Genomic DNA, 14,720 nt, shown 5'->3' on the forward strand with positions numbered 1-14,720 from the left:
GAGACCCAGGTTTGATCCCTGGGACAGGAAGATTCCCTAGAGAAGGAAATGGCTACCCACCCTAGTATTCTTGCCGGGGGAATACCATGGACAGAGGAACCTGGCAGGCTATGGGATCACAAAGAGTTGGACACATCCGAGCGATTAACGTACACACAGACACACGAGAGCCATTATGAGGTTTTGAGCAGAGGTATAGTGTGATCTGGCTTTTTCAATAAATAGCTGACTATATCCTCTAGTCCTGAGAAAGGCCTCACTTAAAAAAACTTTTTTTGAGATGATTTTAGACTTTCAGAAAAATTACAAAATAATAGTACAGAGCTCAGATATACCCTTCATCCAACTTACCCTTATCCCTGTCCTTACGTTGATGTCTTGAATAACCATTGAATATTTGTCAAAATTAAGAAACTAAACTTGACATAATACTGTTAACCAAAATACAGAACTTGCTTAGATTTTACCAGTTTTTCTAGTAATGTTCTAAGTACATCATATCAGGAAATATGCATTACTGGCGATAACTAACCTTGGTCACCAAACTGAGATGCTGTCTGCTAGGATTCTGCACAGCAAACTTACTAATTTTCTGTTTTTAAACTAAACATTTTGATAATATACTTCAAGACTGTAAATGTCCTGTTTCTACTTAAAATTTTCATCCAGTCATTTTATTATCCATCAGTGAATCTTGGCACATGTCAATTATTACTGTGGTGTTTTAATGTGTGTGTGTGTGTGTGTGCATGCACACTCAGTCATACCTGACTCTTTGCAACCCCATGGACTGAAGCCTGCCAGGCTCCTCTGTCCATGGATTTTTCCAGGAAAGAATACTGGAGTGGATTGCTATTTCCTTCTCCAGGGAACTTCCCGACCCAGGGATCAAGCTGGTGACTCCTGTGTCTCCTCCTTTGGCAGGCGGGTTCTTTACCAGCTGAGCCATCAGGGGAAGCCCATGGTGTTTTAAGAGTGATTTCCTATTTTTCTTATTCCTTTTTCACTTAATTATCCTCTGTAAGGATGAATTCATCACTTTTCCCCATTTATTTACTTACTTGGGTATTTATATCCATATAGACTTGTGGACATTAAGTTTTTTTGTTGTGTACTAATTGAACAGTATGTCGTTATTTATTTTGTTGTTCAACTTACATCACTAATTTTGGTTTTTCTCGTTGACTAGGGCTGGGAAATATATGTGTCCTAACTCATGCATTTACCAAAAAAATCTACACTTTTTTTCCCACCTATTTATTGTATGTATATATTTTAAAAGATGAGTCCATACAAGTATTTTGTTTCTAATACAGTGTCAGAGGGTGGATTCTAACTTTCCCCCTTTCTTTGTAACCTCATCCATGTTTTGTGATATACAGTTGTGTGGATTTTGACCGTTATGTATCTACTATCACATTTCCATGCAAAGCCATCACCCCAGCAGTCTAGTGTGCCACCCTTTTATAGACAACTTCACTACAAGTTGAGTGACAAAATACCAGATTTTAGTATTGCTAGTTTACTTTTTTAATTGTAGACATTCTAAAGGGTATGCAGTGGACCCCAGTTTTTGATAGGCCATCTAAATAAGGCTCATTCTCTTAAAGTTATAAGTAAAGGCTAGTAATTGGTATAATCCAATTTTTAACCTAAGCTTTTTCCATTGATTGTACTATTTCTATGTTTAATCTCATTCCTGTTTATTGTGCTTTGTCTGTTTCATTATTTTATAAAGTTCTCATGAGCACGAGTCTTATCTTTCTCCATTTTGTATTGCTTTATCCAAGTCTTGAAATTTTATTTTGATCAACTAAGAACTATATAAATGCATAATTTTAGCAGGATTATGTATTGTCATGGTTTTGGACACATAGCATGATTATTTCTTATACTGAAACCTCTCTATAAGAGGATGGTAAATTGTGGGCCACAGGCCAAATCCAGCGTTTATTGGAACGTAGTCAATATTTATGTGTTGTCTACAGATGGTTTCCCACTACGTTAGCCATTGAGTAGCTGTGACTGAGACCACTATTCTGTATAGAGGGCAGATTGAGTTCTGTATAACCCTGTAAAGCCTAAAATAATTTATCGTTAGGCCCTTTACATAAAAAGTTTACTGATGCTTACTTGATACCTTTGATTTCTTTCTGTCAGATTACACTGTCATGAAGATAATCATTCTTTGTAGTTATTATATAAATTAGGCTTTCAAGCGGAGAAGGTGATGGTGCAAAAGTACCACTCCAGTACTTTTGCCTGGAGAATCCCAGGGACGGCGGAACCTGGTGGGCTGCCATCTATGGAGTCGCACAGAGTCGGACACGACTGAAGTGACTTAGCAGCAGCAGCAGCAGGCTTTCAAGACAGCTATAACTTCCTTATGTTAGAGAAATCCCCAGGTTATAAAAAAGTGTTCATAAAGGAACCTGTGAATTTATTTGCTAAGTTTTGTAGCTTTGTTATTTGGGGGAGTTTTTTTCTTTCTGTGTTTTTGACGTTTGTGTACATGCATGCCCGTTGTGTCCAGCTCTGTGTGACCACATGGACTGTAGCCTGTCAAGGCCTCTCCTCTTAACTCAGGGAGCAGACCTGGACCTCCTGCATTGCAGGCGGATTCCTTACCGCCAGAGCTATGAGAGACACCCTTATGAAGTCTATCTTCTTTAAAAGGAGGTATCAACTATAAAAAGAAATGCTTTGTTACATGGTTTGTATGACAGATAAACCAAAGTACGTTTTTACATTTCTTGAAATGTAACATTTTAATTTACTAAATTTTGTTTGTCTGAACTGAGATTGTTCATTTCTCATGCCAGACTTATACGCTCAAATTTTAAAACATTGCCTCTCTATTTTCTTTATTTACAGTTCTTTAAGGAAAAATAGTAATGCTCTGCATAGTTTACTGAAACGAGTGGTCAGCACATTTAGTAAAGACACAGGTGAACTTGCATCTTCATTTTTGGAATTTATGAGACAAATTCTTAATTCTGATACAATGGTAAGTGTATATATATGTATTTGGTATTTCTCATATTTACAAACTTAATGTATATGTTAAAAAAAATCACTTGGGTTCAAAAATATCTTGGAATGATGTTATTTGGAACTTGGAACTTACATTCTATTTTTTTCATATGTCCTCACCTCACTAAAAGTATGGGTTTTTGATTTATTAAAAAAATAGATTGTTAAGAGTAGAGTTTATTAGGTATCATTCTTAATTCTTTCAGCTGTTTGAAAATGTTTTCCTACTGCGTTGTGGCTTCCATGGTTTTTGACAATAAATCACTTGTTAATCTTTTATTAGTTGAGTCACTTCTCACTGTTTTCAAGATTCTTTGTTTTTGGCTCTTGATCATGTGTTAAGGGTGGATTAAGTTTGTTCTACTTGGAGTTTGTTGAGCCTCTTGAAAGTGTAAATTAATGTTTTTCATCAAATTTGTAAAGTTTTCAGTCACCGTTTCTTTAGATATTTATTCTGACTCTTTCTTCCTCTTCTGAGACCCTTTATTATGCCTGTGTTGGTACTCTTGATAGTATCTCCACAAGCATCTTTTGAGGCTGTGCACATGGTTCTTCATGTTTTCCTTTCTGTTCCTTAAAATGGATAATCTCAGTTGACTATGTTCAAGTTCACAGATTCTTTTTTTTTGCCAGCTCAAATCTGCTCTTGAGCCCCTCTAGTGAATTTTTTGTTTGGCTTATTGCCCTTTCCCACTCCAGAATTTATGTTCAGTTTTTGTATAACTCTTAGCTGTCTATTGATATTTTCTTGCAGAGTGTTGTATCAACTTTCTTTCCAGTTTTTCCTTCCAAGCATTTACTTCTTTGGTACATTCTGAATAGTTCTGTATGAGTTCATAACTTCCTAAAGCAGATAGCAGATCATATCACTCTACTCTCCAGTAACTTCTGGTGTCTATAGAATAAATTCCAGACTTTTTAGCATGGCATTCAAGACTATTCACTGTAGGGCAAAAAGCTACTTTTGCAACCACTTCTCCCTTACTGGGAGGCACCATCCGTAAATCTCCTTTACTTACGTGTATCTCCTTGGCCATGCCTCTGTTAGTTTGTTGTTTTCTCTCTGTCTCTCTTTCTGTCTGGTCAAACTGTAATCTATTTATAGTGCCTATTTTAACACACCCTAATTTGCGAAGCCTGTTAATATTACTTTTCTTTTTGTATACTTCACATCATATTACTGGATTTCTTTTTATAGATCATTTATATGCCTACTTAGCATTTCCTCTTCTACTACCTGAGTGTTAACGTCACTTAGGTCAGAGACCATGTCTTACTGGATTTTTCCTAGTGTAATTGCATAGTGTCTTCTATAGTTTAATAGCTAAAGCGTTTGACAAATGATTATGGAGATTTGAAGTGGTATCATATATTTCATAGAATTTTCATTTTCCTGAAATCACTTTGTAGATTAAAAAAAATCTCCTTAGAAATTCTTTTACTACTTTTCACAGTAATGTATGTGTATATATATAGAGAGAGCAATCTTCAAATTAAGCTAAATTTGACTCTAGATTTTCTAAGGCTGTTTTTAATAACAGGAATTTAAAACGTGTTTTATTTTGTTCAATTTCTGTTCATAATAATGAAGAAGCAAGGTAGGAGGGAGAGGTAAAATTTTGTATCCTTCCAAATATTTTATTTTTAAATTTTATTCCAAATATTTTAATTAATTCATAGTTTTTCTCTTTAAAAAATTGGTTATTCTGCTTTTCCTGACCTTGAAAAATAATAATCATTATAATGTTTCCCTGGTGGCTCAGACGGTAAAGAATCTGCCTGCAATATGGGAGACCTGGGTTCAAAGATGTCCTGGAGAAGGGAATGGCTACCCACTCCACCATTCTTGCCTGCAGAACTCCATGGACAGAGGAGCCTGGCAGGCTGTAGTCCATGGGGTCACAAAAGAGTTGGACATGACTGAGCAACCAACATTTAACATATAATACTTTTTGATTCAGCTGTACTGAACTTCCCACCTGTTTAAAGTGGTATGAATAACTGAGAAAAGTCAGAGAGATACCTTGATAATTTGTGATCTCATTAATATACTTCTTTCTATGAAATATATTTAGTCTGTTAATTCATACATCAAAAAAAAAAATAAAGCATAAGGTAGACCATCATCAACATATCCTTTATCACCACTTCCAAACAGAGCAGGTAAAACCCTTGTAGACATATGGTTTATTGAATTTCTCATTAAAATTGCATGTCCTGTTCCTTAATGTCATGTAAATGACTCCTTAGTCTAGTGTTTACTGAAAGGAGCAAGTGTGCTCTAGGCACAGTATCAGTTTGAGTGGAAATTTGTGCAGAATAATTTTCATTTAGTTTTCACTGAAATGTGTCCAGTTAAAGGAAAAATGGTAGGAGCTACAAACGAATTTTAATGTTACTGTTAACTTAAAAATACTAAGTCCTGCATCAGAATTGGTGGGACCGATATTCATGTTGAGATGTTTAAAACAGGGCTGTGTTAAATTTGAAACTACTTAAGTTTTCTTTCATATGTGACAATGGATGGATTTATCATCATGAACTGAGATTTGCTTTGTGTGGTGAATTTTTTTCACCATTCCCACATTCACTTTATTGTGTGGCATATTTTTTAAAGCAGAAAATAATAACTTTATGACATCTGTAGACAACACATAGTCTTAAATATATGGTTCCTGTTTTCTTTAGTTGTTTGCCTTGTCTCCAGAAAAGGAAGTTCAGCATTTTTAGCTGTTATAGCAGCATTTTTATTAATTTGAGTATCAATTAGTATATTCTGTTTCCTGCAAGTGCCAGTGTGTTTGTCATTGGATATTTTTGTTGAGAAATGTGTTTACCTGTTTATTTTGTGAGTTGTAAAGAAAAACTTGTTTCAGCTTTGAGCTGACTAATTCTTAAAACCAGCCGTTTGTACTGATGTAAAAACCAAAACACTGAGGGGAAGATTGCCGCAATCTTAAATATCTGAGAGATTTTGGAAGCATTTTTGCAAATTTCTCTGCTCTCAAATTTAACTTGTGTGTGACATTTACAGGGATGTTGTGGAGACGATAGTGGTCTCATGGAAGTAGAGGGAGCTCATTCAGCACGGACGATGAGTATTAATGCTGCAGAGTTAAAACAGCTTCTACAAAGCAAAGAAGAAAGTCCAGAAAATTTGTTCCTTGAACTAGAGAAGCTTGTTTTGGTAAAAAAAAGAAAAACAAAAAAACCAGAAACAAAAACAGCTCCTTCCTAAGACATACTTTCTTCTCAATTTGACTAGTACAAGTTTTCCTAGTGACTTTTAAAAATAGTGACCTCTCAGTTGGGTATTTATGCTCTGAATTAATGATTTGGAGTGAAGTCCTCCATACTATTATGAATTTTAAGGAGTACATGAAGGCAGTACTTTTTGAATGATCTATTGTTTGAATGCAGAGTGCCCCCTGATACCGTTACTTAGAAATAAAATGGCAAGTGTTTTTGGCGTTTGTTTTACTTTAATATGTATAATAGTGCTAATTTCTTGATGGTGTTCCAAATTTCTTAGTAATGGAATACCACCTTTTCTACTAAAGAGTCAGTAGATTATGGGCATACATGTTCAAGTTTTACCTGCATTTTCTTATTCTGCTTTTGTTTGTATCTAGGAGCATTCAAAAGATGATGACAGTCTGGATTCTCTGTTGGACAGTGTGGTTGGACTTAAGCAGATGCTAGAGTCATCAGGTGATCCTCTACCTCTTGGTGACCAGGATGTGGAACCAGTACTTTCAGCTCCAGAATCTCTCCAGAATCTGTTTAACAACAGGTAAAACAAGCAGTGTTTTGTGGTTGAGTAGATAGTGGGAAACATGCAAATGGCTGGGATCTAGAAGAGGCCAGCAAATTATTTTCTGTAAGGGCTTCCCAAGTGGCACAGTGGTAAAGAATCTGCCTGCCAGTGCAGGAGATGCTAGAGACAGAGTTTGACCCCTGGGTCAGGAAGATTTCCCTAGAGTAGGAAATGGCAACCCACTCCAGTATTCTTGCCTGGAAAATACCATGGACAGAGGAGCCTGCACAGCGCAGCACACACGTGAGGGCTAGGCAAGAAAAATCTAGACTTTGCAGGCCACACTCAGTCTCTGCTGCACACACTTCTATAGCTTTTTGCTTGTTTCTTTTGGTTTTCTTTAAAAAGCTTTAAAAATGTGGAACCCATTCCTAGGTTGCAGGCTATTCAAAAGCAAGTTGGCCAAATAGAGTCATAGTTTACTGATCCCTGGTCTAGAGGCTATGCCTCTTGATCTTTGGAGCACTGTCCTTCTAGAGATAATGAGTGTTTAATGTGGTGAAATTATTCTCTAAATTTAGAAAAATTGCACATTGGTATACTGTTATAAATTTGGCTTTTTGGAAAGAAAGCTAGGTCTCTGTTTTATTTTATTGAAAAATCAAAATTTGTTACAAAAGGATTAATTTCCAAGTTGCTAGTTTTTAAGGATACTTAATTCTTAAGTAGTTTTTTGAAGGAGTCTTTTTAGAAGTGCTAATTTTGCTAATATTTTAGAGGGTAATATTTTTAATTCTGTTGTTCACAGGTTTTACTTAGAAGTTAAGCCAATATACTTGATTTTGGAATTCTGCTTTTTAAGAAATACTTTTTCTATTCTAGAACTGCATATGTGCTAGCTGATGTCATGGATGATCAGTTGAAATCTATGTGGTTCACTCCATTTCAGGCTGAGGAGATTGATACAGATCTGGATTTGGTATAATTTTATTACTAAATATTTAGGGAAAAATTGTTGATTTTTTTTTGTTTCTTTGCATGTTGTTAGCACTAAAATAGATGACATTTTATGGCTGTCAAAAGTCTGTCTCAGGATTATACTGCACTATTTTTATGTCAGATGCCCACTTAATGGTGTCCAGGACTATTTTTTTTTATGCTACTGATTTTGCCTCTTTCTAATTAATGGTCTGTATATTTGAGAATGAGGGGAAAATCATGTTTTTGCATAAGTACTCTGAAGCACTTTGGTTTCTTATATTTGTAGGATAGAGAATAGTATCTGACAAAATTATAATTGATTTCTGTATTGGGGTTTAAGGAGAATAGGTTGTGGTATCTGCTCTTAATTTGGGGAAATGTAAAAAGACATTTGCTAAAGGAATATAGTGCGAACAGGAATTGACATTCATTAACTTAATACTGTATAGATAAAAGTATAAATAAAGATTTTAAAGGAGTCTGTTTTATGCTTCTCATAGATGTATTAGGGAGGATGATGGCAGCCACAACTTTGGTCTTTTAGGTTTAATTAATGTGGATAAAACCTAAGTTAAACATAATTTTCATTCTCTGAAAGTTGACTTCGGTTGGAACCTCATTAAATTCATTAAACTTGGGGATCTGTGGTACAGAATTCTTTTATAACATAGTGATGTACAAGGCTTGTGGAGTGTGTTATTTCAGATTCTTTTGGAAAGTTCTGGAGATACTCCATTGTTAATTTATATAGAGAAACCCTGAGTTCTTTGTCAGGCAGCAAAGATCTCAGACTAATAGTCCTCCTTTGAGTAAGAATGCTAACTTCCCACCCCCAACCCCTGAAATAAAAGCAGCTGAATTCCTAAGACTTTCTTTTTTTTAAACTACCAATGATGTTGCTTTTTGAAAAGATGAAGGAAAGAGGCTGACCTGTAATTTCTTATGAGAATCAAATATAGTTTATAGGAAATTGGAATTGCTATATTCAAATGTTACATTAATAGTTACATTTAAAGTATAATGCTGCATGAATATGCTGCATTTAAGGTCTGTTTTTCATTTTGTTTCGTTTTTATGACTGCAGGTAAAGGTTGACTTAATTGAGCTCTCTGAAAAATGTTGTAGTGACTTTGACTTACACTCAGAATTAGAGCGCTCGTTTCTGTCAGAGCCGTCATCTCCTGGAAGAACCAAGACGACTAAAGGATTCAAACTTGGGAAGCACAAGCACGAGACCTTTATAACTTCAAGGTAAAATATACTTTGCTGAAGATCTTGATTGGAATCAAGTAAGGTTATTTATTTTAGTGTAATTTAAAACACGTGACTATTAAAGGGAAAAGGACACTGATGTAATATTTGAGTCATAAATATCATCTTGAATTTTTTTAAAAGATAATAATTTGGCCAGGACATACCTGATCCATTTGTTATATTATTAGACTTTATGAGAGTTTAGAAGATTTGAAAAAGAGTGAACTGGGTTATTTCTTAAAAGTTGTAGTCATATCAGTAAAATGTTGAGTACCATTCTTCACTTGTTTTCTTGTTTCCCTGGAAGGTAGCAGGGATATTTGCAAATTTAACATGATTAGGATAAGAAATAATTGATAGTGCAGTTTTCAGTATTGCAAAGATTGACTTATGTTTTCGCTGGAAATGTGTAAAAGAGAGGTGTTCATGGAATGCTTTTGTTTTAATAGTGGAAAATCTGAATACATTGAACCTGCCAAGCGAGCTCATGTTGTGCCACCACCAAGAGGAAGGGGCAGGGGAGGCTTTGGACAGGGTATACGACCCCATGATATTTTTCGTCAGAGGAAACAGAACACAAGCAGACCACCATCTATGCATGTGGATGACTTTGTTGCAGCTGAAAGTAAAGAAGTGGTCCCTCAAGATGGGATACCACCACCAAAACGGCCACTCAAAGTGTCGCAGAAGATCTCCTCTCGTGGTGGATTTTCAGGCAATCGGGGAGGACGGGGTGCTTTTCACAGTCAGAATAGGTTTTTCACACCACCTGCTTCAAAAGGTAACTACTTTTTTTTAAACTTTGAATTTTTATTTTGTACTGGAGTGTAGCCGTTTAACCATGTTTTGGTAGTTTCAGGTGAATAGCAAAGGGACTCAGCCACATATATACATATGTCCATCCTCCCCCAAACCCCTCTCCCATCCAGGCGGGCACGTGGAGCAGAGTTCCATGTGCTGTATAGTAAGTCTTTGTTGGTTATCCATTTTCAATACAACAGTGTGTCCATGACCTTCCCAGAGTTCCTAACTGTCCCTCCTCCGCAACCTTAAGTTGTTTTTCTGAGTCTGAGTCTCCTGTTTTGTAAGTGAGTTCATTTGTATCATTTCTTGTTAGATTCCCCATATAAGGGGATATAATATTTCTTCTCCTCTGTCTGACTCACTTCACTCAGTATGACACTCTAATTCCATCCATGTTGCTGCAGGTGGCATTATCTTACTCCTTTTAATGGCAGTAATATTCCATTGTGTGTATATGTGTGTATATGTATGTGTGTGTGTATATATATGTATACACACACACACCATGTATATATGTATGTATGTATGTGTATGTGTATGGGCTTCCCAGGTGGCGCTAGTGGTAAAGACCTGCCTGCCAATGCAGAAGATACAGGAGACACAGATTCAATCCCTGGGTCAGAAAGGTCTCTTGGAGTAAGAAACGGCAACCCACTCCAGTATTCTTGCCTGGAAAATTCCATGGACAGAGAAGCCTGGAGGGCTGTAGTCCATAGGGTTGCAGAGAATCGGACGCGACTTAGCACGCACACACACACGTATACACATACATACCGCATCTTTATCCAGTCCTCTGTTGATGGACAATTAGGTTGCTTCCATGTCTTAACTATTGTAAACAGTGCTGCAGTGAACATTGGGGTGCACGTGTCCTTTCAGATCATGTTTTTCTCCAGATATATGCCCAGGAATGGCATTGCAGAGTCATATGGTAGCTCTTTTTCAATTTTTTAAGGAACCTCCATGCTGTTCTCCATAGTGGCTGTACCAGTTTACATTCCCGCCAGCTGTGTAGGGGGTTCCCTTCTCTCCACACCCTCTCCAGCATTTGTTGTTTGTGGATTTTTTGATGACAGCCATTCTGACTGGTATGAGGTGATACCTCACTGTAGTTTTGATTTCCATTTCTCTAGTAACTAGTGACGCTGAACATCTTTCTCCATGCCTGTCAGACATCTGTATGTCCACTTTGGAGAAATGTCTCTCCAGGTCTTCTGCCCATTTTTTTGAGTGGATTGTTTGTTTTGATGCTCTTAAGTGTCATAAGCTGTTTGTAAATTTTGGAGACTAAGGTAAAGGTAACTATTTAATATATGTTTTCTAATGAGTTCTACCAGTATTAGACTGTTGAATAGAAGTGATTCAAATAAAGTATTTTTTTGTTGCTATAATTAAGCTAGATCTAGACCAATGGTACCATTTGCAAAGTACTTTATTGGATGGGAAAAAATCTTTTTTTAAAAATTAATTTATTTTTTAATTAAAGGATAATTACTTTACAGAATTTTGTTGTTTTCTGTGAAAAAATCTTCAAGTTAACTTTTGATTAACTACATAATTACTGTTGAGCTTAAAAAAAGTCTTGCCTAACTTTTTTCCTATTTGCATTGAAAATTGTGTGTATCCTTTCTGAATAATATCCATACATTATTTTCACAGTTGTCCTTACCAACAGTTCCCTTAAGATTGTTCTGTGTAGTTCATCATCGATTCTTTTATCTGCGTGCTTCCTAATGTTATATTTAATCTATTTTCAATGTTTCAAGATTTTAGAACCTGAATTTCTACAGTATAAACTTACAGAAATTATATTCTACTAGTGGATGATGACAGGTTTTCATGCTTTTGAGTTGAGAGGATGAGAGCCAAAGATAATAGATATTTACAGTAATAGTGAACACATAGCTGTGTTAGGAACTATTTTAAACACTTGACATATAATACTCTCATCAGCCTCATGAGGTAGATTCTTTTAGTACCCTCAGTTAACAGAAGGGAAAACTTGTCAGTTAGCTGACCAGGACACATAAAATATAACAGGCAGAACTAGTATTTGAACCCTGGCAGTCTGGTTCCAGAGCCTCTGCTCCTGACTGTATATAATGCTGCCACTCTTACCTGTATTTCATGTACAAAATTCCATATTTGCTCTTCCATTGCTTTTGAAAATTTAAGAAAAACATGTCATATCTTCCTTAATCCAGTTGAAGAGTTGTGGTAAAAGTACATTTTGATTGTGTTGTCTATGTTTAGGAAACTACAGTCGTCGGGAGGGAACAAGAGGCTCCAGTTGGAGTGCTCAGAATACTCCTCGAGGAACTTACAATGAAAGTCGTGGAGGCCAGAGCAATTTTAACAGGGGTCCTCTTCCACCATTACGACCACTTAGTTCCACAGGTACACGCTCTTCCTTCTTGCTGTTGCTGAGGAGGAGGGAGGCGAATCATCCTTTCCAGATTGTTGAATGTCATATATTCTCATTCTGGGAGAGAATATTTTAGAATGTAGGCATATAATTCTGAAGTCTGTGTAATTTTATGTCTGTGAGTGAGTGCCCAGTGTACATATTCTGTATAAATTCTCAAAATTTTAGATTCTGAACTGTGTGTATAATCTGAGTGGTTTCATGTTGACTAAACTGAGATATCTTCATGGAGTATACAGTTTGATTCTTCAACAACGCAGGTTTGAACTGCAAGGGTTGTCCATTTTTATAGGCAGATTTTTTTTTAACAGTAAATATGGTTCATGGTTTGAAATAAGGATGCAGAGGAACCTCTGGATATGAGGGCTAACGTAAATTATATTGGATTAACCCTCGAGTTGTTCAAGGGTCAATTATTTTCTTTTCTGTTACAGGATGATCTTATGTATGTAATATATAACCTTTTGTTCCCCTCTAAAACATTCCTATATCAAGTCTGAAATTCTCTGGTCAGATATAGCTTTTGCTTTCAAATGCACTTTTTTTTTTTCGGACCACACCATAAGGCATGGGAGATCTTAATTTCCCCTATCTGTGCCCTTGCAGTGGAAGCGCAGATTGTTAACCACTGGACTGCCAGGGAAGTCCCAAATACACATTTTTAAAATAATAGCTTTATTTGAGATGTAATTCTTGGTTTAGACAATTTAACGATTTAAAGTGGTCTTCAACACAGTCACAGAACTTGCACTTGAATATTAAAAGGAGCAAGCAGTAGTCTTGGTTTGAGTGTGGTGTCCCAGCTTTGTATTTATATAATGGGAAAGGGAAAGATGTTGCAACTGAAAATCATATTCTTTCTTTTACAGGCTACCGCCCAAGCCCTCGTGACCGTGCTTCCAGAGGTCGTGGGGGGCTTGGGCCTTCCTGGGCAAGTGCAAATAGCGGCAGTGGAGGCTCGAGAGGAAAGTTTGTTAGTGGAGGCAGCGGTAGAGGTCGCCACGTACGGTCCTTTACACGATAAATATTCTTGGGAACATCCTAAGTGCATATGAACATTTCACGAGGACAGTAAAAACAAGACATTGGAGGACCAATTTAGGCTTAGCAGTTACCTGGATACATCTGAGAGAATATTTTTATCTGAAGAAAGCAAATTTTGTTTGATACCTAACACAAGATTTCAATAAAAATGGAAACTTTGTATGTATGTTTGTATATATTTTGTTCTCTTCTTAAATGGCTGTTTAGGAAATTTCCTAGGTTAAAAATGAACAGTGAAATGACGGTTTTGTTTTAGTGTGTATCTCGCCTATACCACAGACGTCCTCGATACTTTCTTAGCTTACGGTACCCTTTACTGTTTCAGTTGTATTACAGTATACCTCGGCCAAAAGAAGTGTCTAATAATTCCATTTATTAGGCTATTAGGTCCAAACAATAAGAATTTGTGTCCTGACCACAAGTAATTGTGGTTGCTACACAATTTCTCAAACCTTAGAATCAGCTTAAACACTGCCAATATTCTGTTCCACTGTGCTTTTTGTATAGTACTTACCTCAACTGCAGAAAGTCCAGTTTTGCAAAGACATACTGTCATGGAAAGGATGCGGTCTAATGTTGAAGATGTAAACTACCTCGAGCTAGCATTTTGTGTCGTGTGCAACAGCTGTGTTCTACGCAGAAATTTAAAATGTCCTGTGGCACACCTATTAATTTCCTAGGGTAACCGAGTGCACAGTTTTGGAAACCTTTTGGCTGTACAAAAAGAAACATGACATTCTCCTTTATGCTAGGTAGAAATGGTATGTGCTTTGTGTTTTAGCTTTATACCTACTTATACTATTTTATTATGCAGTTTTTTAGAACCTAAAATAAGGCACATCCTAATACTGTTATTTTGGGAATCAGACATCTAATAAAATCTGTACTTTATATATACAGAAATAAAATTTACACTTTGAGAAAATAGTCATATTTTTCCCAAGAGATAACATACTGAGTTTATATAATCTGGCATAAAATATAGAGTTCTCATAAACAAGGAGTGTATGAGTCTCATTCCATCCCTTTATCACACTGTTTCGTCAAAACTGTTTGTGAGTGAATAGAAAATTTGCTTGCTAGGAAAACCCTGGAGTAAAGCTCAATTCTAAAGATATTTAAATGAAAGATAATGGAAATCTTTTCATAACTAGTGGCCTCAAAAACCCAAGATAACCTAAACCCCTTTTAATCCTGAAACTAATAAACTCATTTCTCTAAATACACATTTTTCACATTGGATAGAAATTGAAGTTTGTCCCTAATGTCTGACACAAATATATGTAAAAATAATTGTTTAAATAGTTGTATTTCTTGGACTCCCTGGTGGTCCAGTGGTTAAGAATCCGCTGGCCAATGTAAGGGACATGAGTTAAGTCCTTGCCCCAGGGCAACTAAGCTCATATTCCACAACCACTGAAA

General features: G+C 36.2%; 1 protein-coding gene across 2 annotated transcripts in view; it reads left to right on the top strand.

Moving 5' to 3' along the window:
• VIRMA (vir like m6A methyltransferase associated) overlaps positions 1-14,295 on the top strand; it is a 64,156-nt gene extending 49,861 nt beyond the window's left edge. Inside the window, exons 17-24 of one of the 2 annotated variants that reach the window (NM_001205426.1) lie at positions 2,875-3,007; positions 6,068-6,220; positions 6,666-6,826; positions 7,673-7,769; positions 8,856-9,022; positions 9,475-9,806; positions 12,083-12,226; positions 13,124-14,295. In NM_001205426.1, the coding sequence (NP_001192355.1) occupies positions 2,875-3,007; positions 6,068-6,220; positions 6,666-6,826; positions 7,673-7,769; positions 8,856-9,022; positions 9,475-9,806; positions 12,083-12,226; positions 13,124-13,278 (1,342 nt within the window). In that variant the 3' untranslated portion in view covers positions 13,279-14,295. The remainder of the gene's footprint in view (positions 1-2,874; positions 3,008-6,067; positions 6,221-6,665; positions 6,827-7,672; positions 7,770-8,855; positions 9,023-9,474; positions 9,807-12,082; positions 12,227-13,123) is intronic. The other variant, XM_005215688.4, reaches the window with a different exon arrangement.
• Positions 14,296-14,720: the final 425 nt, after the last annotated feature.

Source organism: Bos taurus, chromosome 14 (assembly GCF_002263795.3).
Source record: "Bos taurus isolate L1 Dominette 01449 registration number 42190680 breed Hereford chromosome 14, ARS-UCD2.0, whole genome shotgun sequence".
Lineage (NCBI taxonomy): Eukaryota > Metazoa > Chordata > Mammalia > Artiodactyla > Bovidae > Bos > Bos taurus.